Here is a 25,293-nt window from a genome sequence, read left to right on the forward strand (position 1 = left end):
AAGCTAATTTTTTTTGGAAAAAGAAAATCAACAATAATCCAATTATATTAACTCATTTTTAAATATTAATTATTCCTCCGATTAAAATATATATTTGAAAGTAGGATATATTATAATAACCAAAATAATAAAGTAAATTTAGTCATAAATCATCAAATTATAAATTTAATTATATGATTTGAAAATAAAATAGAATTTAGTCTCAAGATGGTTTAAAATTTAGAAATCAAAAGGTCATTGTCTACTTTGGCCCATTACGTTGAGGTTTATCATAATGTAATCAATAGTGTTTCTGTAACAACCGAAAAGTTGATATTGTACTTAAGCCTATTACGTTGAGGTTTGCCATAATGTAATCAATAGTGTTTCTGTAACAACCGAAAGCCACTACTAGTTGATATTGTCTACTTAGGCCTATTATGTTAAGGTTTGCCATAATGTAATCAATAGTGTTTTTGTAACAACCCGAGGCCACCACTAATTGATATTGTTCGTTTTTGCCCGTTACGTATTGCCGTTAACCTCACAGTTTTAGGACGTGTCTACTACAGAGAGGTTTTCATACCCTTATAAATAATGTAAGATCTCACATGAGAAGAGAACGAAACATTCCTTACGAAGGTGTAGAATCCCCTCCCTAATAGACACGTAAAATTGTGAAGATAACAAGCCAAAGCTGACAATAACGGTTAGAGATGGATTTAAGCTATTACAGTTTCACGATGTATGAGATAGAAGTATCTCGAACATATTTCGATGCAAATATTACAAAACTAGCCCATAATTATAGAGTAGCCACATTCAAGATTTGAAAATGCCATGATTATTTCAGAGCATTCCATTCCATATTTGTCTGAACAAGGCAAGAAGAAAGAAGTATTCTTTACTACTTTATAACTCTAAACTTCAAAATTGAATGAAAGCCCTCAGAAAGAAAAAGATCAGGGATGTTAATAAAGGAAGTTAACCCCTTTACCTGTCTAATAAAGGAAGGGTTATAAGAGTGTTAATCTCTACTCAAACAATCCTCAAGGTCCAGATCTACGCCGACCCGGTTCTTAATATTCGCGGTGGCGTCGAGAGGCGTCTTACATTTTTTCTGCAACTCCTTGAATCTGCAAACATCAAAAGAATGCTTCTTGAACAGCTTCCTTTGCCTAGAGAGGAAAAGCCTCTTCAACAGGTCTTGGTAAGTGGGATCTCTTGAAGTGATCAGGAAATAAGCATAGCCTATGACTAATCCAGTTGTTGTGGTGAAAAATGCTATTGGTTCCATTACATCCCATGAAAATTCCCAGAATGTCAGCCTGAAGAAGAGCCCAACTTGCAGGATGGCTAAGCCTAGACCAGTCCATAGTATTCGTCGTACCTGCTTATGTGCCAATATGTCAATTTCTTCCTTCTTTTCTTGTAGATGCTTTAGCTCGCTCCTCGTCGGGTCGTCTTCGGGCATCAAAGCAATGGGAATCGCTCGTCTAACGAGATCCACCACCTACAACATCGAGATTAAGTTTATACGTGATGAAAATTAAAAGAACCAGGGACCTTCCCCCTTCCAAGCTTCCCCTTAAGGTTTTAAAACCCGTCTGCTAGAGAGAGGTTTTCACACCCTAATATGCAATACTTCGTTCTCCTCTCTAACTGATGTGGGATCTCAGAAAAGAAGATAGTGACAACAAAATGCTAAACAAGCATCCAGGATATGACCTACTGAGCAACAAGATTGAAGCTTCCAGCATGCACTAATAAGAATGTGAATATAATGACTACTCAGATAAAATGATTGATGCTCACTCAAATCCACGGTATTTCTTCATTGAACGAGATACTGGTTTCGAGAACTAACAGATCGTTTAACCCGAATCAGATAGATATTGTTTGGTAAAGCTAAGTTCTTACAAGAAGAACACTTCTGAGAAGACTCAAAATCCCAGAAAAAGGCTGAGGATTAGGCACACTTGCAGTTTTGACATCAGCGTGAAACGTGCCGTGATCCGATCCAGAATCTCGGAACAAAGAAATACAACACTTCAAATCTGCTAATCAAGTTTCTAAGAATTCAAAACCCATAAAACTGGAAGACAAGACTAGAACACTCACGTTATATAGACTAAAAACAAGCAAAACAAGAGAGGCAGATCTGATCAATTCTAATTCAACTAAATCTGTTATACTGAGTACAGAAGCAATGAAAGATATTTGTCATGTACATTTTCACCGACCTTTTGCAAGGAATTTTTGGCATCCTTGATGTTACAGACAGTGTCATATATCCCAAGTTCTTGACAGGGAAGCAAACCACAACATTTCTAGAGTTTTGTGTGGACATAGATTCAAAGGGAGAGCAAAAAAGTAATGGGTTAAATGAGGTGAACCGCTCCCGTCTTGGAAAATATGGGACGAAACTTTTGACTTTCCTAGATTGCTATGTTCCACTTGGTGTTCTTTCCTTTTACTTGTAAACTTAAACACCAATTTAGGAGCCTTTTTGTAGGTATTCTTCTAAAGTATATGAAACTTTCAAGTAATCAAATGGGAAGTTTGGCTCCTTCTCCAAAACTAGATAAAGAAATAAATAGAATCCTGGCCCAAAATATTGACTCTTGGCAGTTTAAGTAAGGGGACGAAGTTGTGAATCACAAGTCCTCAAAAACTTCCCTTCCCACTACGGTAATCTCTTAATCAGCATTGCTTTTTCTTCTCTACCTTTTCAATGTTTACGTGCAAATTTTGAAAACTGCCCATTTTGGTAACCAACAACTGGTTACCTTCCCGGAGCCGTGTTTTGTGAGCGTTTCACCTTTCGGTCGACCTTGCCTTTTGATTTGACCTTCATTCATCTTAATGAAAAGCTACTTTTTTTCTCCATAAATGAAGGAAAATCCGTTCAAAGACTTCTAAACGCCAGCTCCTACCGACCTGGTTGGACCCCCAAACCTTATTGGCCGAATGACATGTTCTTTTTCAGCGAAAAAACAAACGCAAAAGCCAAAAACCATACAGACAAATCAGAACTTCCAAGCATGTCCCTTTTGATTTATCTTTCATCTTTCAATATCTATCCATGAACGTGTTAAAGGATTGTTGAAAAACAAGTCCCGGGTCCACTAATTAAGGGATTGTTCTTGAGTTTATAAGTAAAGAAATAAATCTCTGAGGTATCTTAAGAAAACGAAGAAACATGAGAGCTTATTCTCAAAGTAGACAATATCACTGTGAGAGTCGTAATTCCTAACGGGCCCAACTTGCACTCAACTAGATTGATCTCACGAGGGAACCCAGATGACCCTACAATATTTGGCCGACAAGATAATTCTTAGACCCACCAGTGATCTAACTTATTATCTCTAAGCTCTTTGTTAGAGCTCACCCACCCTTGATTCGTCTTAGATTCAAAAGAAGAAATATATTCAAACTTCAAAATTTTCCCTACTCTGTTCCTTAACTGTTTAGAAAATTGAAAAACCTATACATCTAAATCAAACCATTATATAAATGTCTTGACCCTTTAAGGAAAATTTCTACCAACCTCCGGTATTTCTGACACTAAATAAACCAAAAATTGAATGAGATGATTTATGAATAGATAAAACAGCCACGCCATGATGCAATGCAGTGCATTAATTGAATAAGGTCCCACCGATTTGACTAACCTTGTCAGGATGAAGATAGACCTTATCGCGAAACAGAAGAACCACACCAGCTTCATCGAGGACTCGAGCAAACGCAGCAGCTTCGTCCTGAGACCTAGCGATGCCCATGCTTTTGCAAGCTTCGATAAGCTCCGAGTATCCAATGGCCTCCTTCCCATCAGTCCCCAATTTCATCTTCAGCGCCTCGACATTTACCAATCTCATCAGCCTTTTGGCCTCCGCAAACGATATCGTCTCTCCGCTAATTTCATTACCAGATTCTTCATTCACAGAGCCAAGGCCAAGGCCAAGCCCAAGCCCAGGACCACCGCTCGCACGTTTTCCCCCATCGCTACCAACTCCTGCAGATTTTTCCGAATCCACAGATGACGAAAACGAAACCACTCTGGTACAAAACCAGGCCGACGACCGTACCGCCGTCGATGGAATCAAAGAAACTCCTCCAAGTCCGAAATCTCCATAAGAAGATACCGGAGAAGAAGGCCTACGAACTCCATTCACCAGCAATCTCCGACTCAATAAACAAGCACTAGAACACCATCTCCTCCACATCATCCCGTCTTACAGAGCTGAAGATAACAATCTCCCGCAACAATCCTCAATCGTCGGATCCAAAGATTCTTCCATCCATCATTTCGCAATCTTCCATAACGTCCACTGGAAGAGAGAGCAATAGAAAAATGATTTCAAAGGCTGAATGCAAAAAAATAAAGAAATGTGAAAGAGTGGGCAAATGTTCATACTGGTCCGTTTGGCGCTTTATAGCATGGATTTGAAGGTCCCGAGGGAAACGCCATGGACAAGGCAATGGCGTGGATGAGCTTAGTCGAGAACCCTACGCGCTTCGTGCGTGCTGTTCGATTCGTTTCGTTCTAGGACCGCGTTCAACGCACTCGCTGCTTCCAAAAATGGAGAACATATTTTATTTCGCACAATATATTTTTTTTGTTAAATAATTATATGCATATTTTTCTTTTTCACACTTCACGATTTTATTAATACATTAAAATATATAATAAATATGTGATATTAATATTTTAACTTAAATAAGCTCGGCTCCCGTGTTTAACCTATTTACTTAATAAATTTAGGTTATCGAGATTAAATAAGATAAGATGTACACGTTCGATTATGAGGTTAGATATTTGAATATCTATTTTATTAATGAAAATAAAATCTATTTTAAAAATAAATATTCTTTTAAATTTACGTTTTAATATTAGTTTATGTCCCAATTTTTTTTTTAATTTCAAAATATTTAGTTAATGATATTTAATCGTAGACTAAATAAGGTATAAGTATAAAATATGCAATTTGAATGCGTTTATGTGAACATGCGTTTTAAAGTATAAAAGAATAATTAAATTTGTAGTAAATATTTAAAAGTACAAAAAATCACAAATGACGAAACGTGTCCTCTATAAAGTATTCCTTTTTATAAAGTAGATATTTTCTCTCTTTATTAAATGTAATTAATCTTTTGGGACGACAATTATATGCAAATAAATATATTATTTAGAAGGAAAAAACATTTAAATCTAATTATATAAAAAAAAAAATTACATTTTTTAATTCAACGGGAGAAATTTAATCTTCTGTCCGGTTCGGTTTTTTTTATTTACCGTAACTAATAGGAAATTTAAAACTCACTTCTAAATTTTATTCATCTCTCAAATTTAAAAATATAAAATTAATAATAATATTAAATTGGCTTTATTTGTTACTGTCTCAGCGACGAACCCAAGAGCCACTAGTCCACGGACCAGAAATAGCTGACAAACGTGGCAGGCTTTCACAATGCACGAACCAATAAGTTGCCGCCACGTGGTGGTCAGCTCATTAAAGTCAAAATCAAATCCCTTTCGGATTAGAAGGCACTTTTGGGATTGGATGGACCTCACGTTTTCTATTCTCTTCTTTTCCGTCCTTTTATTTTTTTTTAATTTAATAAATAACTTTTACTTTTAATTTAATAATTGGATAAATAAATATTGAATTTAAATTTTACTTTTAACCGACTCATCATATTACATAATTGACATATTTTTCTTAAAGAAAACGATATTCGGAAAGAATCACTCTGTTCTTTCATTGATTAATTTTTCATAAATAAATTATCTTTTTTTAAAAAAATTAAAATCACAATGAATCACACTTCATTATTATTTGAAACAATACAATTTTTAATATAAGAAATAGAAAAAAAATCAATTAAAAAAGTAACCAAATATTGAAATATTTTTAATTTTAAAAGACATAAAATCAGCCAGATTTTTCGGTTTTAAATTACCCCTAAAGTGTTTCGGAGGTCGTTGTAAAGGAGAAAAAGGAAGAGTCGTTGTTGGAAGGAGAAAAGGGTAATTTTAGCAAGTGGCGAAATAATGGGGTAGGTGCATACTAAAGTCAACAAAAATAAGTTTGGAAATTGATGTGCAATAAATTATTCTTTTTGTTATGATTATTATTTAAAATAAAATGAATTGAATGAAAATTGAAATTATTATCTAAAATAAAATAAATATTTAAAATTGTAAATAAAAATTGACTCTCAATTCTAATGGTCAGCTGTCACACTGTTATAAGTCCTAATTTTTGTTCGAATTCAAGTAATTTAGCCATCTAATTATAATCCACAAAATTAACTTCCAACCCTACTTTAAAAAAACTATACATTACAGTCATAGACGATAATCTTCCGAATGCATTTAACAAAATCCTAAGCTCGTTATATTTCCATAACGAATTACCCACTAGAGAATACTTCTAATTAATTAAGACATATTTTCGACTAAAATGTTAGATGTTCAAATCTAACACACTTGTTATCGTATTCAAAGTATTAAGTAGGATCTTTCGAAGTTCTATGATGTTCGTGTAGTAGCAAACGATTTGAGGTTTTCTATAGCGGTGGCTTTTAAGTTTAACAGAGCAGAAGCATACTTGTACCTCCAAATTAGCTAATTTTGTTTACATTTTTCATGTTGGAAACTGAATAGCGTAGTAGAAGGCAAAGAAAGGAAGAAGGTAACGGACCTTTCATTTGTTGTGCCTTGCCTTTCTGAGAGTTTTAATCATTCCTCTAGCGATCTTCCAAAACCAGAACACGTTCATCAAAGCCAGCATAGGAGGCACCGTCAGCAAGCTATAGAACCCCAAAGGGTACACAGTCTTCACCTGAAACACATGAAAGAGAAAAATTCAGCAACTGAACTGTATGGAAAGGAGCTTAGCAACCACTGTACCAGTATTCTATATGACAGGCTTCTCGGCAACGGTTGCTTAGGGTTAAGTATGGGGAACAAAAGGTTTTCCTTTTTCAAGGCATTTCTATGACTTTTGGAGGAAGCATTAGTTAAGTTACAGGAAGGATTCGGAATGAAGTTTGAAAAAAGTGCTTTCAAGTAAAAAGAATAATTCTTTCACAAAGTTACTTTGGATGGAACCACTCATTCAGTGCTCCACTAAAGCACTTCAGAGTGTTTATTACTTTTAAAATTTTTGTTAGAATAGGTGAGATCTCATGTCGGTTGGAGAGGGAAACGAAGTATTTTTTATAAGGATGTAGAAACCTCTCTCTAATAGATGCGTTTTAAGACTGTGAGGTTGACGGTGATACTTAACGAGCCGAAGCAGACAACATCTGCTAGTGGATTTGAAGTAAAAACACTTTTTAACATTCCACGAGACATCTCAAATTCACCATCCAAGCTAGCCAATACCTTCTACCTAGCCAACTCCAAAAATATATAATTTTTTATGATTATGGATCCCACTCGAACCATATATTTCATACCTACCCACTTCAAAACAACAAATTATCTGACACACAAGTGTTTAACCAAAGCTACGAAAGATAATCTTTGGGGGAATTTCATTCACCGTGATTAAAAGCAACCATTTGAAAATGGTTTCAAGGTTATTGGTCTTAAAAGTTTCCAAACTAGGAGGCTCTAGCAGAAGGGTTGGTGGGGTAGCGTTGTATTTCAGCCATTGATCTTTTGTTTTCCTTTTTGCCATTTTTCTCTCGATAATATGCTTTTAGTTTATCTCACACGGACCCGTCCAAATGGTCACCATCAGCTTGCAACTGATTTTTCCTTTTTATTTTCAGTAACTAACAGCTAACAAAAACTTCACCCTAAGAATTTAGTGCCTTGGGGTCGGGTTATACATACATCTCGATCGTGGATTGAATAATTCAAGCATGGAACTAAGCTTGTAGATTCATCATTTCTAGCACCATACTTCAAGAAAACTGTATTTGGATCATCCCTAGCACCATCTTTCTTCATTCTTTAATTATTATGTTTGATTGCTTCATACTTAAAATTATTATCTTTCTCAATAAGCAAATTATTGAAGACAGTTCCCAACAAGAGATGTTAATTACTCACCTGATCGAAGTGTTTAAACATGTGACCAAAAAAATATATAAATAAGAGAATCCTGGCAACCTGAAGAAACAAAATTCGTGTCAGTTCTGCATGAGAAAATAGAACCAGAATAGACAAAGCTTGTATTGATTATGCCAAATGTACTCAGTACATGAGTGAAGTATCTTCTTATCATAGCTATGTAGGAAAAAAAATCAATTAAGTAATTTTTTTAATAAAAAATACATATTTGTATAGTGATGTATCTTCTTATCATAGCTATTGGAGAGAATAACCAATTTCTTTTTGTTTGTTTTTTTTTTATCAAAAGTACTCAAATTTATGTGTAGATAATAGCCAACTAAATACAACTTTTAAGATGCCATTGAACACTTTAGACCAAGCTCAATTGCCTGAATGCAGATATACATAATTTTCTATTGATTAAGGAATATCGTTAAACAATAAAAAGAAACAAGATTTCAAATTATGAACATACCAACCACCCAAGAAACAATGCAATGCCATTAACGACGTAGCTGTTTGAGTTCTTCTGGCCAGCATTGTCCAAGTACCTGATGAAGTAAAGAAAAACAACGAAACTAAATACGTTATGTTTCTGACCAGAAAAACAGAGTACAGCAGTCTATATTTTCTCATAAGTAAGAGAGTATAACTCGTGAAAGAACCATTAGAAACTGATAGCTTTACCATCTAAGATTTACAAATGGAGTTGTGCACTCTGTGAAAAGAACCATTAGTATGTAAACCTGTCCTTGACCACTTAAGAGGGATTGAATGATTGAGAACAGTGATAATCCATGATGCAGCACCTAATTGAACACAGGAAAGCCAGTAAACAGTTGTCACTAGGTAATGAAGCAAGTATTGGAATACTTTCTTTCCTGGTAGTAAGTATATAATCCATAATTTATCACATTCCCTTTCGTAATAATTTTTCACAGTCCATGAATAAGCTCTCATGCTCCCCTCTCATTTCAACATATTATTATAATCCTATTACAGGGAGACAGAATCAGTGTCGGATCAGACTAATATATAAGAAGAATAAAACAAGCAGTTGTTCGTACTGTTTGTTTTTCCATTATAAAAAAGATATATTAAAAAGTGAAACTTAAACCACAACGACATACAATATCAAATGAATCTAATATATTACAATTATGGGTAAAAAAAATGAACCTTTCTCCATACTTACATACTCTAAACCACCTAAAGCCGGGAAATACCAAAGAACCATTGCCAAATCTGATAGAAAGTAGCCAACAGAGAACTGCAAAAAGCACCGACAGGAAAAGAGAGAAAGTAATAACAAAAAACAGTCAAAATCACTGGCAACAAAATATCTAATTGCTCGAATAGATTAACAAGTAAAAAGGAAAAAAAAGAAAAAAAAGAAATTAGTTTTCATGTAACTAATCACTTGCAGCCACTAGGCACCTCAAGGAAGAGAAAATGATGATAATGGAAAAAGATCTAAGAACACGTAAAAAAACAAAATAACAAAAATTAAGATTGGACACACAGCTGGGAAGTAAAAACAGTAAAGAACAAAATTGACATCCATGTTATTACTGCCACATAACTTTGTTGACTGCAAGAGCATCTAAAAATCAGAGTCTCCAAGAAATTAAAGTTTACTGAGTTGTCCAAATTTTAAGTTATCTAAATCAATATAGATTACATATTAATGGCCAGGAACCTTTATATCAAATAATGAGGTGATAAAAGTGCAGTTTTGTTGAGCTAATAACACTAGCATCATCAATTTAATGGCCAGGAACAAACTGAATAATATAGTAAGTAGAACAGTTCGTAACAAAAAATTATATTGGTATATATATATATATAGACATGAACTGTACGCAAAATAATCATTAAATTTTGCACAGCCCAACCAACTCCTAAAACAGACTACGGGCAAGATTATCAGAGTTCAACAAACAAAAGAAGCAAGTGAAGAAAATATTATGACCAAATATCACACAAGGAGAAGCTTTCACGACCTTTCAACTTCTCAACTTACCCCTAATGTCATATCGGATAAAGAGGACGTTCTTCTTATAAGAAGCTCATTACTGGAACCTGGATCGAAAGTACTTGATAACAGGACAAGGTAAAGAGAAGAAGATGCTGCAACAAGGGCGTGGAATGTTGAAAACCCCCTACGAAAGAATAACAATTCATCATTTTACATTCACATAGAAGGTGTATTATTAAGAAATACGTTCATTACGAAACGAAGTAAGAGATTACAAGCATTTTTTACCTATTGTTCCACTCGACCTTCCCAAAATCGCTTAATTTTCCATATGTTCTAAAGCTTTGGAGGCTAACGATGCCTGTTAACGTGTAAACCTTCAAGAAAGAAACAGAGAAGTTCTTCAGCATGCATTCGTGCCAGAACACAACACATGTCCTGTAATTGAGGGTCCATTGTATAATGCTTTCATTTCCTAGTTCAAACTTCTAGTTTCTCACTTGGTAACCATTTCTCGTGAGTTTGTTTCTCTCTACTTTCTACTTTGGACAAAAATAATCAATTCAAGCATATTTCAATAGACAAGACAACAACATGTCTTAAAATTTACATATGCACTCAAGAAGCTCCCATTAATAAACATATACAAATAAACACGAGTAGAGAAAAGACAACAACAAAATCAACAGAAATTGGTAATTGAATCCACTACCAGCTTCTAAAAGAACCAGTAGAAATTAGATCAAGAAAGAAAGTAATTAACCGAGGGCAAGAATACTGCTCGAGAGGGAAATCCTGTTAGATGTGAAGGTTATCAATTACTATACATCAATGGAGAGAGAGGAGGAAGAAAACGTGAATTGCAGATAGTAGACACGACGGCAAAAACTATTCGCGTGCTCAACTTTAAACAAACATCACCAATATGATTCGGTACACGCACTTACAATCTTGCAGAAAACAATGCCAGAGAAGACGGAAGCCAGCCATTGAACTTCCTTGCTCGGACCGGAAGCGTCGGTGACTGAGATAGTCATGTACGCAAGAGACAGAAGCAAATGCACAATTGCTGCAAACTGTACAAAAGATAACCGAATCAATATCAAATAATTCACTCAGGACTAAAAGCAAAGCAGTACAAAGCCCTAAATCACACGCAGAACGAGCTTCTGCCGTCAATGTAGACATCAAAATTATTTTCTCCGACAGATGATGGGCATTGACATACTTTTCCGTAAAAGGCGGCGTAAGCTTAGAAAGCCACTCGCATTAGCGGGCCATGGCTATAAGAAAACATGTCCTAGATACACTGAATTGAAATTGTGTTCAAAAGCAGCAACGGCAGGCAGGAGTAGTAGAAAAACGTTCAAGTTCATAAACAGGCGCCGGGAGCCGCCGCCGCCGCCGGCCGGTGAACAACAAACGCCGGAAGAAGGAAGAGAAGCAGCAGCATAATAAGAGGTAGCAATTATATAATACGGAGAAGTTTGAACGTACCGCGCAACAAGAGGACGACGACGCGCGAAGAGGAGCTTTGAGACTTGGCTTGACCCATCCAGTTGTTTGGTTGGTGGGTTTTAAAACTGAGGGCATCGGTATTAAATGCTTTGCTAAAAATAGGATGAATTATTTATTTATTTATTTCCTTTTACAAATAAAATTTTATTAAATAAATAATTTATTTATTTACTAAAATTATTAATTAATTAGCTAATAGAATGAAGTAGTTTAATTGGTAATAATTATAACTAATTACTTATTATTTATTATTTATTGAAACTTTTTTCATTAGCTTATTTATTAATACATCATAATTTTAAAATTTTATTAATAATAGTGAACTATTATTAATTAAAACTAATTAAATATTTCTATTATAATAATTGTTTTTTTACGTGTTATTAAGATTAATTTAAATATTAAAAATCTAAAATTCGTATAAATAAATGCAAATTTAATTAAATTTTAATTATTTTAATTATTTACTTAATAAAATTAAGATAATTGACAACAATTAATTATAATGTAATAAAATTGTTGAAATTATTTATTTATTTATTTATTTATTTGCGAACGCTTTCTTACAAAGCCGACAATAAATCGGAAATTCCACGTCGGCACTCCGACGGGCTGGACGGCCATATGTAAGTTTGGGCTTAACGATGTGGAATGGGGTATTTTTTTTATTAGAAAAATCCGATTTATTATGGGATAACTAAATAAATGAACAAATTTAATTGCGTTTTGAAAATTTAAAAATGTTAATTCAAATTAAACAAAACGACAACTTTTTGAGTGATGTTTTTCAATTTTTTTATTATTTCTATTTGACATTTTTTTTCACTAATAATTTCATTGTTGTTCAAATTGGAATATATCACACTCGAATCGTGTTCAATAGTCACCCAACGATTTCTAAATCTTGTTCAAATAGGGTCGTGTTCAATAGCTACCCAACGATTTCTAAATTTTATATTAGAAAATTAAAATTACGATAATTTTTGTTAGATGAACACGACTTTCAACAATGTCATGATATTATCTCATGGTTTTACTTTAGATTTCGCAAGAGGCTTCATTCCATAGAGAGAGTATCCCTTGATTATAAATTTATGATTATTCCTTAAATGAGCAGACGTGAGACTTTCATCCAACCACATCCAACAATTATATAAGAGTGTCATTTTTAGGATTACCTATAAATTTCTAGGGTTTTTTAGGGTAGGCCAATTTGTTATATTGACAAAATTCACAAAAAATAATTTGTTTTTGACATTATATTTATTTTTTTAATATATTCTTCTTAAGAAATAAAGATTTTAATGTATAATCGGAACATAAATAGTATATTTTTATTGCGGCCAAATTATATTAATATTAATTATTTGAATATTTGATTAACCCATAAATTTTAAAATTTAATCTAATAAAATGTTTGATATATTAAAAAATTATTATTAAAATAATTAATTAATTTAAAAAATTCATGCCCAATTTCTCTTTCAAGATGAAGAGGAAAAAAAAAAAGTCAAATATTGGGACTCTAATGTGTCACTATCAATAATAATAATAAAAAAAGTATATTTAATAAAGTCTCTATAATAAAAGGTACAAATTAAGTTAATAAATCATTTATTAAACTCAGGTTGTAATATTTTATTTATTATTTTTTTTTTTGCTATATATATATATATATATATTTTAAATCATGCTTGTCTCTACCCAACTTTTATTTATATATTTTCACATTTTTTAAAAATACATTTAAACTATAACAAACATTTTTTTTGGTTAGTTTTTTAAAACATGGACAATAAAACAAGAAAATTACATATGGAAGTATGAAATTGTAAACTTAATTTAAAAAATAAACTAAAAACAAAATAATTGTAATAAATTTATTTTTAGACAAAAAGAAAAGAAAAAAAAAACTACTTAACTCTTTACAATTTTTTAAAAAATTAGTTGATAAATTAAATAAAAATTTAAATTTCATGAAATACAAAATAAATATAACGAACTAAATTTATAATTAAAATTTTGAAATTTACACTTATTTTAGTTCATCAAAACTTGAAAATAATTTTAGATATTATATTTATTTAAAAGATAAATTAAAAAAATCGCAATCACATAAAAAAAAAAAGAAAAAAAAAAAGAAATTAATACTAAAGATGGATGAGAAAAGCAAGAACAGCGGTGGGGAAACAAAGTGTGTCCAAAAAGAAAAAGAAAAACGAAAGAATCGAGAGATAAAATCGGGTCTAACAGTTCCATATCCGTGAGCTTTTCCTTCCAATAGGTTTCGTTATCTGTACCTCACTAAGCCGTCACTCTTTTTGGTTCTCCACTTCCTTCGTGAATCGAGAGGTTTTCTTCCGGATCTTCATCAGGTATATCTCTAATTTTCTCCATTTCATCCTCATTTTGTTATCCAATCGTCTGAATCTTATCGTTTTCCTGCGATCAACGTTGAACTCTGTGAGGTATTTGGATTTTATTTATCTTCGTCTTCTCTTGCTGGTAGCGACGATTGATTTTTCGCTCGCTCTTCATTTTAATGCGTTCGTCTAGCTCTGCTCGACTGATTGATTGTTTTTCCTTACTGATGTGCTGATCGATTCCTTTTTCTTCTTCCGTTCTTTTGTACTCAGTATATTTAGTGTACTGATCTCGGTTTTAGCGAGCTGGATCGAGTTTGAATCCTGTTTTGTATTACGGACGTTTAATTCGTCATCGATTGCATTAATTAATGGAACTGTGGTGGCTTTGACCAACGCCGGTGGATTCAATAATTGTTCATCTGCGTGTGTAATTAATTGATTTTCTTCATCCGCACTTTCCCCTACACGTTTGTCTGCATTAGATCTTCATATTCATGGACTAAATTACTACGGATAAGGTAAGTAGTTTAATACAGATGAGCTGAGTAATTTATTTCGTAAATGAAGTCTAGCAACTAACTCAGTGGAAAGAGGAAAAATTAGTCATCTCACGTCATGTTAGGAATTTCTGTACATACATTATTGTGCATCAATTGTCAAGGTTCTTCCAGGCTGTTGTTTCTTGTTTTTTTGCTAGGTGGATTTCTAGAGGTAAATTATAAATTAATTGTTAAATTACACTATAAATTTTGAGGTATGTATCTATTTGTCCTCTAAATTTTCAAAAGAATCTTATGTCTAAATTTTTAATTTGTGTCTAAAAGTTTCTTACAAAATTCAAATTTTTGTAAAATTAGTTGATATAATTTTACTTCCTATGAAGCCTTAGACTTCATGATTTTTTTAGAAAATTGAAAGTTTAGTGACCAAGCTTGAAATTTAGAAACTAAATAAAACAGATCTTACACTCTAGTAACTAGAATTCTAATTTAATGTGATAATTTACTAATGTTTTAAATCATCATCAAGGGTGTATTTGTAACGGACTGCTGTTTTCTGATATGGTACGCTCTTCAAAGAGAGCTTATTGTACACATTTTTAAGCGTTTGCTTGAACAGGTGAAGATGCAAGGTGCTGTGCGATCATTTCTATCACATGGAAACATTGTGAAAACTGCTGTTCTGCAACAACTTCGTGTAGCAAACCCCTGTATGAGGCCTGCAATGCTTTCACGCTTTACAACATCAACAAGTTCCGCAAACATTGAAGAGCATGGCTTTGAAAGCACTACGATTGATGACATCTTGAAAGCAAAAGGCAAAAGTGCTGACGGATCATGGCTTTGGTGCACCACAGATGACACAGTTTATGATGCCGTTCAGTCGGTACGCTTCCTTTTGGGAGTTGTTTCTCTTGAACATTTTTATATTTTTTTCATTATTTTGATTAGAACTTGTTAAAAAAAAAAATTGTTTTCTTCTGCTGTTCTTGCTTACACACACTCCCCCTTTTTTTACATAAAAAAGATGACCCAGCACAATGTTGGAGCCTTGGTGGTTGTTAAACCTGCGGAGCAAAATTCAATAGCTGGTATTATAACAGAGAGAGGTACGTGATACAATAAGCTCTGAATAAATGGTTTCAACTACAAAATCTATGGTTCTATCCTAATTTAGAATGAAGAGATTCATTTATACTGTAGTTTGGGACAACTAGCAAATATATGTACTCAGAAATCTTTAGGTTCCAGCATTCTGCAATTGGCTGATTTTTGGAAATTCATACTTCTGATCAGTTCCCATTACGATTGCTAGTCTTTTATTGGTTTTTCGGTGGAGATTTCAAAGTGAGCTGGTTTTTTTTTTTTTAATGTTGTTGTTGGGTGGAGTAAATTTGCATTATTTCCGTAGTTTTGGGTACCCAAAATGGTTTCTACTTGTGATTGTGCCGTGTAGAACTAAAACCCATGTAGAGATTACTCCTACATCGTGGCTTTTCCTCTATTTTTTGTCATTTCTCCTCATGTTCTCCTTCAGTTTTTCTTGTACTATAACCATAGAAGGTTAGTTCTAAGCTTTAGGTCCAATGAAGGCATCTTTCTTGTCTTTTGGAATGTAATATCTGAATTCTGAGCCTTTCTTTTCACACATTTCTAGATTATCTGGAATGTAATATCTGAATTCTGAGCTTTTCTTTTCACACATTTCTAGATTATCTGAGAAAGATTATAGTGCAAGGCAGGTCCTCCAAGTCTACCAAAGTTGGGGATATCATGACTGAGGAGGTATAAACCTGTCACCTTTATATGTCAGCCAGCCTTATTTCTCTACTAGTTGCGTGAGCAATGACGGAAATTAGATGCTTTCAATCAAAAATAAAATTTAAGCCGAAATATCAACAATTTCATTCTATTTTCGTTTATTTGTGTTTGATTTCTTTTAAAATAGTTTCAATTAGCATTTCATTTATAAAATTTAAGCCGAAATATCAACAATTTCATTCTATTTTCGTTTATTTGTGGTTGATTTCTTTTAAAATAGTTTCAATTAGCATTTCATTTATAAATTTTGGAAATGTATTTACAAATAATGTCTTTTCTTGCATGAAGTTAATATGGCTGCACAAAAGATCGACTCTTCCAAGTTCGAATAGCAATGACAAATTCCTTTAATTTTGCAGAACAAACTTATCACTGTGACACCTGACACCAAGGTTTTGCGAGCTATGCAACTTATGACTGGTATTACCTTACTTTACTGTTTAGGTTAAATTATAAAAAAAACACCTCTCAATTTTACTTTTGTTTCGTTACGAAAAATGTTAATTACTCTTGGGAGTAGAAATTCTTTTATTATTTCCAAATGGAAGTCGGGACTTGGAGGGTGGAATGATGTAGTTGCAATCTAGAACGGAAACTTTTGTACAAAATTCTAAAGAATTTCTACTTCAAAGATAATTTTGAAACATTTATAAAACACCCCGAGTAAAATTGCAACTTTTGAAAGAATATGTTCAACGGGCTTTTTTTTTCCTCGTTAAAGAAAAGGTTGTTTTTTTCAGTCTAGCTGCAATGTATATTTATCACTACACCATGAAATGTAACATGGAGTACTCTTGCTTGGTGGGCAGATAATCGAATTAGGCACATACCGGTCATCGATGACAAGGGTATGAAAGGCATGGTATCGATTGGAGACGTGGTTCGGGCTGTGGTGAGCGAGCACCGGGAGGAGCTAAACCGCCTGAATGCTTTCATTCAGGGAGGTTATTGAATTGCTGCTAATGACTTTGCTTTGCTTGCTTGTTTGCTTTGTGATGTTTGGAAAACCAGATGGCTTCAGCTCTTGTACATATGGCCTGGTATGCGCACACTCTCTTATTATATGGTTGTGCTTAATGTTTCTGATACAATAACGGACCGACGATGTATTAATAGACGGTTACTTTCCTCTGCGAAATTTCGCCCTAATTTTCAAACTTCAATGATGATATCTAAAGTCTCCCTTGAGTTTGAGGGACACTCTTGCACCGATCTTTATTATTATTATTATTATTATTATTATTTTATGAATAATTAAAGCATTTTTTGGGGTCAATAATTTATATATTGAAAGTATTAAAAATTCTCCTTATTTGAGAAAAAAAACGTCTTTTATTTTTAGTTTTTTTTCTTTTCGTTTTATAAATTATAAAAAAAATGAATACGTAATATGCAATTTCGTCAGATTTATGGTGTATTTTTTAAAAAAACACCCAAAATATGCAATTTAAAAGTTAATTAGATTACAAATAGTTTAATTACAGTATTAATATGTTTTACGGATATATGGAACTTTTTTTTTTTAAATACTTATTAAAATTTTAACGTATTAACAGATTTATCTATTATTTAAATCCTAATTGATACATAATTATAATTTTAAAGATTGTTTTAAAACAACACATAAATGGACACAACAATGTAGAGATAAATAAGAAATTCTTAAAATTTAAATGTTAAATATATATATATATATATATATATATATATATATATATATATATATATAATTAATATTTTATGATTAAATTAGTAATTTAAATTGAAAAGTACCAATTAAGTCTGCATTTTAAACGAAACATCTTTTAAAAATCTTTCTGGGTTACCGGTATTGATAAATTATGAAATTATATCCATAGAAGAATTGACAAGTGCCATAGAAAATGAAAGAATTGTCCCGATAAAAGCACTGAGATCGTCAACAATCTGCTTGTCTGAATTATAATTATCAGTACGGATATTTTTCTTCGTATAAATTATAAAAAAAAATTGTGATTTTGTTAATTAATAAAATGATTAAAAATATAGAGACTAATAGAGTCTATTTATTAAAATTACATTGGATTGGATCCCTTCAACTAAATTAATAATATTATTTATTATATATTATGAAAATTTAGAATAAAAGTTTAATAAATTACTTGATTGGATTGAATTAATGTTTTACTAAAAATCTACAAACCCAAGAATGCACCTAGTTCAGACTAAAGGTTAAGGACTAAAAGGTAATTTTAGTAAGTGGAAAGTTACTTTCCGTTTACGAGGGAAGCCCCGGCGCCAAGGACAAGGACTATGTTTCGTGTTCTCCGTCGGTAACAAACTGAAAACGCCAACACAAGGCGAACAAGAGAGAACGGAGTCAAAGCAGGTGAAGAAATGGACGGAGAACTGCCGCCGGTACCGGCTCCGTTGTCCATCCACCCGGCCGTAGCACCGCTATCATTTTTACTTGGAACATGGAGAGGCAAAGGCGACGGTGGATTCCCCACCATTAATTCCTTCTCTTACGGCGAGGAGATCCATTTCTCCCATTCCGGCAAGGTAGCCTTTAACTCCCTGTTCTTCGTCTCTATTTGTTGTTTTCGCTGATATCATCTTAATATAATTATAATTATCTCATTCCACGCGGTTGGATTTTGCGTTTTTAGTCTAATCGGTTATCTTCGTTGTTTGGGGATTTTTTTAATACGATGATTGTGGGAGAAGCCAGTGATTTCTTACAGCCAAAAGACTTGGAAACTCGATTCTAGAGAGCCTATGCACGCTGAGAGTGGCTACTGGCGTCCCAAGCCCGATGGTACCATTGAAGTTGTAATCGCTCAAAGCACTGGTCTCGTTGAAGTTCAGGTCAAAATCGCTGTCTCTTTCTCGTGTGCTCTACTGTTACATTCAAATTCATAGGCTAAAAGAGAATTGTGGTTGAATATAGACGTGCTTATGTTCTCTGATTTTGATTTTGAGAAGAATGATTGAAACACACGGATTTGTGACATGATGCAAAATGGTTCTATGCTGTATGTGATCTAACAATATAATCGATCTTGTTTGTTGAAATGAAATCTTCCTTTTTCCCTCATCTGGCCTTGTCTTTCCCACGAAAACGAACGGCCACGTTTTCAAACCATTGAAAATCTCAGTCGCCATCTTGTAAATTGAAACTATTCAATTACTCACTCCATGGCCTACACCTTGGATTCTTAAACTATACTGTCACTGTCAACCATATCACAATTGCTACGTTAGATTCTGCAGAGTTGCAACTGCACACCAGCTGCTCGATCCAATAGCCGACACAAATACAAAAAGGTTTAGGTAATCCATTATTTGTGAAGGAAATCATGTATAAAAAAGTTGGTAGTTCATTTGAAAGTCAGATTTATGGATAGAATATGTAGTTAAAGTGGATAAGTCTGAAATGAAATTAACCATCATGGGTTTGCCTGGTGGTCAACAAGGTCATGGATCATAAGGGTACAGAGGAAATGAGTTCAATCCATGGTGACCACTTACCTAAGATTTAATTTAGTTTCCTTGACATCCGAATATTTTATAGGGTCAAGGCGGTTGTCCCGTGAGATTAAAACTGACCTAAACACTCATAGTTGTGAAAAATGAAACTAAACTGCTCAAATCCCTCCTCCATATGGATGTGTCAAAATTGATCAAACTACAAGTTTTTCTTTGTCTTAGCTGCTGATCTTCTTGTGCTCAGTTTTTTTATCTGTGCTGTGGATTTTTGAGCTTGTGGTGTTGGTGTAGACTGCCTTTCTTTATTTTCACTTGCTGTGTGCATGTTCTTCACACAACAGAAAGGAGCAGGTGTTCTGGTGAACTAGATAAGAAGGGAAATAAGCCACATAAAATCCAAGGTTCTAGGGAGGTTCTCTTAATAGGATTGAATTTAGAAATAAATCAGCTGCAATTTCTGATGATTAGATGTGACTTTTAGCTGAAGAAAAAGAAGAAAAATTGATTCATATTACTTGCTAGTGAGCTTTCACATTGCCATAAAAGCTCTGGTTTCTATAGCCAATTTTAATTTGCTTTTGGCAGTGAAATTTTATAACTAGTATTATTTGCATCAGTATCATAAACTTCTGAATATTGTTTTCCATTTTCTAAAACTGTGGAAGATTATTGCAATGCAACTAATGGAGACGTTTGTTTTACTTTCCATTTGATATAACCCGATTTTTATCTCTCTTCCAGAAAGGAACATATAATGCAGAAGAGAAAGTGATAATGCTCCAAAGTGAAGTTGTGGGGAATGCTTCTAAGGTAACGTTTACTAGATCATCATTATTCAGGGCCATTTCAAATACGGACATATTATTTTTAGGTTTCAAATTTTGTTGTTCCATGATACTGATAGTTAATTGTCATCCCTGCTAACTATGGCAAGTAAAAACCTTATAGGATAAACGTACGTGTTAGACCTGTGTGACTTAGGGTTAAGAAGTTAAAGCCTTGCTTTGGTAGTATCAGTTTGCTCGTCCCAACAGTTTATGAACCCAAACTTATGTGTAATAGTCCAAGCCCACCGTTAGGAGATATTGTCCGCTTTGGCCCATTATATATTGCCGTCAGCCTCATGGTTTTAAAACGCGTCTACTAGAAAGAGGTTTCCACACCCTTGTAAGAAATGCTTCGTTCTCCTCTCCAACCAATGTGGGATCTCACAATCCACCCCCTTTGGGGGCCTAGCATCCTTACTGGCATACCGCTCGGTATTTGGCTCTAATACTATTTGTAACAGCTCAAGCCCACAACTAGCAGATATTATCCACTTTGGCCTGTTACGTATCGCTGCTAGTCTCACGGTTTTAAAACGCGTCTACTAGGAAGAGGTTTCAACACCCTTATACAGAATGTTTTGTTCTCCTCTCCAACCATTGTGAGATCTCACATCGTGAAATCTACCGTTTCTATACAAATTCTTCTAAATTATAAACCCTTGAACTAAATATCATAATAGGAACCTAATGAGAGACTTTAAAATCATGAGCCAAACATCCCTTTATAACTGTACAAATGATTTGACTCTATAAGAGACGATATTTGAACCCGAAAACAGCGCGTTAGGAAAGAGATACATTATCATTAACCAATGGAAAACTGCTCGTCCCCGTTTGTATTAGATCAATACAACGTACCAGACAGAACTAGGATCTTTTTTTCCCTTCATTTTTTTTATGGCGAATGGTTTCCTCTCGTCCCCATTCGGTTTCCTTCTCCTTTTGCTCGCATTGCATGCATCAATAATTTGTAATACTGATCAACATACCAAACTCCCAGACAAAGCCAAACTATTTACCTGTCTCTATGGAACAGGTGAAAGAAATAAGCAGAGCGTTTAAACTGGTGGATGGAGAACTTTCGTACGTGGTTCAGATGGCTACTGGCTTAACCAGTCTTCAACCACACTTGAAAGCCTCGCTTACTAAAGTTTGACGCAAGAAACGAAATGGTACACAAATCCTTTCTTTAAATTAAGAATGCAGGCTACAATAAATCTGGACTGAATTGCAATTAGCATGTTTCTATATTTCTGTAGTGTTTATTCCCCATCCTCCTCCCTCTAAAGTATTATCTAATAGAAATTTTCTCATATATTTCACTATTGCGTCAAAGTTCTTTTGGTTATTAAATTTGAAGGTGTTAGAATATTGAGGTTGTACAAAGTCTCAAATGGTACGGTGCAGTGAAGATGCTCATGGTCGTTTGAGAATGAAGTTCTTGGTTGACTGGATCAGTCTCCAAAGGGGAGAATTGTTAAGTTATGGAGTGTAAATGGCGTATAAAATAAAATAGTAAATTTTCTCATATATTTTGTTAACTTAGTAAATATAAGTTGTTTTGGTTATTAAATTTGAAAAATATCAGTTATCAACTATTAAATATATTCTTCCTCAAATAACCCATTTCTTCTTGGAGTTGCCTTTTAACAGCGTTTTTTTTTTACTGCCTTTTGTCTAGTGGTTCAATTCGGATCCACTGCTACAAAGTGTAGAATAAGAAAATTACAACAGAAATATATATATTTTATTTTAATATTAGAAGAGTAAGATTTAATCGCATACTATTATCATATTAGGAAATAAAATAAACTCATAATCATTCCCTAAATTAGCTAATGTGGTACTCACTCACAACAATCCTCCTCTCGAACAAAGTACATTATATAAACCTCCCTTTAATCGAGGCTCGACGTGGGATTCACTCCCAACAATCCTCCCATCGAACAAAGTACACTATATAAGCCTCTCCTTCATCGAGGCTTGACTCCCTTCTTTGGAGCCCTCGAACAAAGTACACTATTTGTTCGACATTTTAGTCACTTTTCACTACACCTTTGAGATTCACGATTCTTTGTTTGATATTTGAGAATTCTAGCTCTTATATCATTGATCTCCACAATGGTACGATATTGTCCATAAGCTCTCATGACTTTGCTTTGGGCTTCCCGAAAGACCTCATCCTAATGAAAATGTATTCCTTTACTTATAAACCGAGATGATTCCCTAAATTAGTCATGGCTCCCTACCAAATAAAGTTTTCATTTTATACATGTTTTTAAAATATTTATTTGAAAGAAATATATTTATTAAAAATAGTTAGACAACTTATTTAACGTTCAATATAATATTAATTTATTTATTAATTAAGTATATATGTTTTTTTTTTTTTTTTAGTGGAAACAGAAAAAAGTACAAAAAAAGAGAAGATATGGCCGCGGGGCTGTAATTGATGGGGCAGTTAGTTTGTTATTACAAAAGAAGGGAGAGAGGAAACGCCATTAATAGGCACTCCAAAATTGTAAGCTTCTTCGATTTATAAGTCCGCCATTGCCGCCGCTTTGTTTATTGCTCCATCTCTCTGACATTACAGTCTCCGTTCATGTTTGTATGTTAGGTTACACGAATCCAATGTCGCCTATTTCACCTCTTTTAATCTTTTTTTTCCTTCAATTTCTTTCTCTCTGTTCATGTCGCATTCGGCGGCGATGAACAACAACAACCACCACCATCAGGGATGCCGATGGTGAAGCTGGATGTGATGCATCGCCACCATCCACATGTTCAGGAGAAGCTTTATGGTGAACGGAGGAGTCTAGGAAGCACCGATCGCTTCAGAGATATTCACGAGCACGACCACAACCGCCAACGCTCAATCTCCACATCGATGAAAATGAGCAAGACGGATCGTCAGCTTCCTATGCCGTCATCTACACCGATACAACTGAAAATAAGCTCAGGCTTCGATTTTGGAACTAATGAGTATTTTGTTCAGTTCAGAGTCGGAACGCCGCCGCAGAAATTTTTGTTGATTGTGGACACCGGGAGTGACCTAACCTGGTTGAAATGTAGATATCGGCGGTGCTTGGGAAATTGCACCGCCCACGCTCATCATAAGAGCCGTGTTGAACACTAAGTGAAATTCGATCATCCGTTTTTAGCGAATCATTCATCCTCTTTCAAATTGATTACCTGCGGCTCAGATTTCTGCCTCGGTGATCTCCAACTACTCTTCGCCATCCCGGATTGTGAAGTTCCTTCCAACCCTTGCGTCTATGATTACAGGTATGTGCGAAGAATTAGGGTTTAGCTATGAAATCCTAATCCTACGAATCAGAGTCTGTTTCCGCGCAATTCCATTCAATTTGAGATGAATTCCATTCAATTTGAGAGGAATTAGATTCAATTTGAGATGAATTTGAGTTATATGTTTTATTTGGAGTGTGAAATAGCTACATAGGAGGAGGGGCTGCGACGGGATTGTTCGCAAACGAGACGGTAACCGTAGGCCTCACAAACGGAAAGGAGAAACAGCTCCATGATACTCTAATCGGCTGCACCGAACTGTTCAATGCAATGCAGTTGAAAGGAGTCGACGGCATCCTTGCCTTAGGCACTGGCGCACACTCCTTCGCCCACAGAGCCGCTCTAGACAAAAACGGCGGTGGCTTCTCCTACTGCCTCATCGACCATCTCAGCCACCACAGCGCCACCAGCTACCCCCCCGCCGAACCCCTCTCTGTTGCTCCAGTCGGCAACATGACCTTCATCAACCTCCACCTCGGCGACGCTTTCAACAGCTACTACGGCGTGGGGCTCATCGGAATCTCTATCATGCTCACCGCACCCGCGTTCGACGTGTTCATAGAAGCCATGGTTCAAAAGCTGAAGAAATTCCAGCAAATCCTTGCGGATCCCTTCGCTTATTGCTTCAATAACACCGAATACTCCCATGAAATGGCCCCCAAGCTTCGATTCCATTTGGAGAAAGGGGTGGTGTTCGAGCCGCCGCCCAAAAGCTACATTGTGAAGGTGGACGATATCTTGTGTCTTGGCTTCACTTCTAATTCCTTTTCCAGACACCAATATCATCGGCAATATTCTTCAGCAAAATTTCCTTCGGCAATTTGATTTCGTTAATAAGAAGGTCGGCTTTGCTCCCTCCCAATGCATCTAGAATCTTCCTTTCATTTTCTTCATATTCTTTCAATTGGAATTATAAAAATTTAAAAAAAAAAAAAAAAAAAGTTATTTTATTTTTGCTTATTATCATTATTATTAGACTATCCAAATACAAAACATTCTTTCAATAATAAATAATCACTTTTTGTGTCCCACTTCCCTTTTGGGCTTTATTTTTTTTTTTATTTTTTTTTTTTTTTTTTTTTTTGTAATTTCATAGTTGAATTAAATTATTAAATTATTTATTTAATTATTTATTTATTTAACAACTCATAAAACCCCTAAAAGGGGGATAGGGAGAGAGGTTGAGCACATGCTAAGATTCCTATCTTCATTTGGGTTCAAAAAAAGGTTTTGCCTTTTTAACAATCGGAACAGCTCACACCTCACATGATCACCTTATATCCATCAAATCAATACACTTCATTTTTCATCTTTTTTTTTTTATTATTATTATTATTATTAGTATATTGTTATGGTTACCCGATTCAGATAAGAATACAATTATTCAATTGTAACCGAGCGAAAGGTTTCTAACCCCTTATAAAAGAATGTTTCGGTTTGGCTTGTTCTCCAAATGAAT

General features: G+C 34.3%; 5 protein-coding genes across 8 annotated transcripts; 3 read left to right on the top strand and 2 right to left on the bottom strand.

Moving 5' to 3' along the window:
* Window positions 1-769: 769 nt before the first annotated feature.
* Window positions 770-4,507, bottom strand: LOC111777380 (calcium uniporter protein 5, mitochondrial-like). The gene is made up of 3 exons (XM_023656941.1): window positions 4,397-4,507; window positions 3,654-4,310; window positions 770-1,492 (listed from the first exon to the last, which is right to left on the bottom strand). The coding sequence occupies exons 2-3, from the start codon at window positions 4,206-4,208 to the stop codon at window positions 1,007-1,009; spliced, it is 1,041 nt and encodes a 346-aa protein (XP_023512709.1). The 5' UTR covers window positions 4,209-4,310; window positions 4,397-4,507; the 3' UTR covers window positions 770-1,006.
* LOC111777381 (transmembrane protein 56-B-like) lies at window positions 4,462-11,587 on the bottom strand. Of its 3 annotated transcripts, XM_023656944.1 has the most exons (10): window positions 11,526-11,587; window positions 10,976-11,104; window positions 10,317-10,405; window positions 10,074-10,212; window positions 9,246-9,320; window positions 8,738-8,859; window positions 8,526-8,601; window positions 8,048-8,107; window positions 6,687-6,827; window positions 4,462-4,549 (listed from the first exon to the last, which is right to left on the bottom strand). In XM_023656944.1, exons 2-9 carry the CDS (start codon window positions 11,063-11,065, stop codon window positions 6,690-6,692), a joined length of 789 nt encoding a protein of 262 aa, XP_023512712.1. In that variant the 5' UTR covers window positions 11,066-11,104; window positions 11,526-11,587; the 3' UTR covers window positions 4,462-4,549; window positions 6,687-6,689. The 3 variants fall into 3 exon arrangements, with proteins under 3 accessions (XP_023512712.1, XP_023512710.1, XP_023512711.1); XM_023656942.1 differs by lacking the exon at window positions 4,462-4,549 and having other exon boundaries at window positions 6,435-6,827; XM_023656943.1 differs by lacking the exon at window positions 4,462-4,549 and having other exon boundaries at window positions 6,435-6,827; window positions 11,257-11,541.
* A 2,129-nt stretch (window positions 11,588-13,716) lies between these two features.
* On the top strand, window positions 13,717-17,445 carry LOC111777738 (CBS domain-containing protein CBSX3, mitochondrial-like). The gene is made up of 6 exons (XM_023657453.1): window positions 13,717-13,921; window positions 15,032-15,298; window positions 15,440-15,521; window positions 16,124-16,197; window positions 16,593-16,653; window positions 17,043-17,445. Exons 2-6 carry the CDS (start codon window positions 15,038-15,040, stop codon window positions 17,183-17,185), a joined length of 621 nt encoding a protein of 206 aa, XP_023513221.1. The 5' UTR covers window positions 13,717-13,921; window positions 15,032-15,037; the 3' UTR covers window positions 17,186-17,445.
* A 1,059-nt stretch (window positions 17,446-18,504) lies between these two features.
* LOC111776895 (UPF0678 fatty acid-binding protein-like protein At1g79260) lies at window positions 18,505-22,058 on the top strand. 2 transcript variants are annotated; one of them, XM_023656298.1, is made up of 5 exons: window positions 18,505-18,774; window positions 18,940-19,080; window positions 20,443-20,511; window positions 21,565-21,700; window positions 21,889-22,058. In XM_023656298.1, exons 1-4 carry the CDS (start codon window positions 18,610-18,612, stop codon window positions 21,682-21,684), a joined length of 495 nt encoding a protein of 164 aa, XP_023512066.1. In that variant the 5' UTR covers window positions 18,505-18,609; the 3' UTR covers window positions 21,685-21,700; window positions 21,889-22,058. The 2 variants fall into 2 exon arrangements, with proteins under 2 accessions (XP_023512066.1, XP_023512065.1); XM_023656297.1 differs by having other exon boundaries at window positions 21,565-21,897.
* Window positions 22,059-23,265: 1,207 nt separating this feature from the next.
* Window positions 23,266-24,728, top strand: LOC111777066 (aspartic proteinase NANA, chloroplast-like). Its single transcript, XM_023656506.1, has 3 exons — window positions 23,266-23,596; window positions 23,666-23,813; window positions 23,981-24,728. The coding sequence occupies exons 1-3, from the start codon at window positions 23,266-23,268 to the stop codon at window positions 24,657-24,659; spliced, it is 1,158 nt and encodes a 385-aa protein (XP_023512274.1). The 3' UTR covers window positions 24,660-24,728.
* Window positions 24,729-25,293: the final 565 nt, after the last annotated feature.

The sequence above is a fragment of the Cucurbita pepo genome, chromosome LG16, assembly GCF_002806865.2.
Source record: "Cucurbita pepo subsp. pepo cultivar mu-cu-16 chromosome LG16, ASM280686v2, whole genome shotgun sequence".
NCBI classification, from domain to species: Eukaryota; Viridiplantae; Streptophyta; class Magnoliopsida; order Cucurbitales; family Cucurbitaceae; genus Cucurbita; species Cucurbita pepo.

Coding starts and splice junctions, on each gene's coding strand:
- LOC111777380 (XM_023656941.1), bottom strand. CDS start 4,208: ATGATGTGGAGGAGATGGTGTTCTAGTGCTTGTTTATTGAGTCGGAGA. Junction 1,493..3,653: donor TCTATCTTCATCCTGACAAG/GTTAGTCAAATC, acceptor TCGATGTTGTAG/GTGGTGGATCTCGTTAGACG.
- LOC111777381 (XM_023656944.1), bottom strand. CDS start 11,065: ATGACTATCTCAGTCACCGACGCTTCCGGTCCGAGCAAGGAAGTTCAA. Junction 10,406..10,975: donor GCATTGTTTTCTGCAAGATT/GTAAGTGCGTGT, acceptor TCTTTCTTGAAG/GTTTACACGTTAACAGGCAT. Junction 8,860..9,245: donor CTTTAGGTGGTTTAGAGTAT/GTAAGTATGGAG, acceptor GTGTTCAATTAG/GTGCTGCATCATGGATTATC.
- LOC111777738 (XM_023657453.1), top strand. CDS start 15,038: ATGCAAGGTGCTGTGCGATCATTTCTATCACATGGAAACATTGTGAAA. Junction 15,299..15,439: donor TTTATGATGCCGTTCAGTCG/GTACGCTTCCTT, acceptor TACATAAAAAAG/ATGACCCAGCACAATGTTGG. Junction 15,522..16,123: donor TGGTATTATAACAGAGAGAG/GTACGTGATACA, acceptor ACACATTTCTAG/ATTATCTGAGAAAGATTATA.
- LOC111776895 (XM_023656298.1), top strand. CDS start 18,610: ATGGACGGAGAACTGCCGCCGGTACCGGCTCCGTTGTCCATCCACCCG. Junction 18,775..18,939: donor ATTTCTCCCATTCCGGCAAG/GTAGCCTTTAAC, acceptor TTGTGGGAGAAG/CCAGTGATTTCTTACAGCCA. Junction 19,081..20,442: donor CTGGTCTCGTTGAAGTTCAG/GTCAAAATCGCT, acceptor TCTCTCTTCCAG/AAAGGAACATATAATGCAGA.
- LOC111777066 (XM_023656506.1), top strand. CDS start 23,266: ATGCCGATGGTGAAGCTGGATGTGATGCATCGCCACCATCCACATGTT. Junction 23,597..23,665: donor TGACCTAACCTGGTTGAAAT/GTAGATATCGGC, acceptor TTGAACACTAAG/TGAAATTCGATCATCCGTTT. Junction 23,814..23,980: donor CCTTGCGTCTATGATTACAG/GTATGTGCGAAG, acceptor AGTGTGAAATAG/CTACATAGGAGGAGGGGCTG.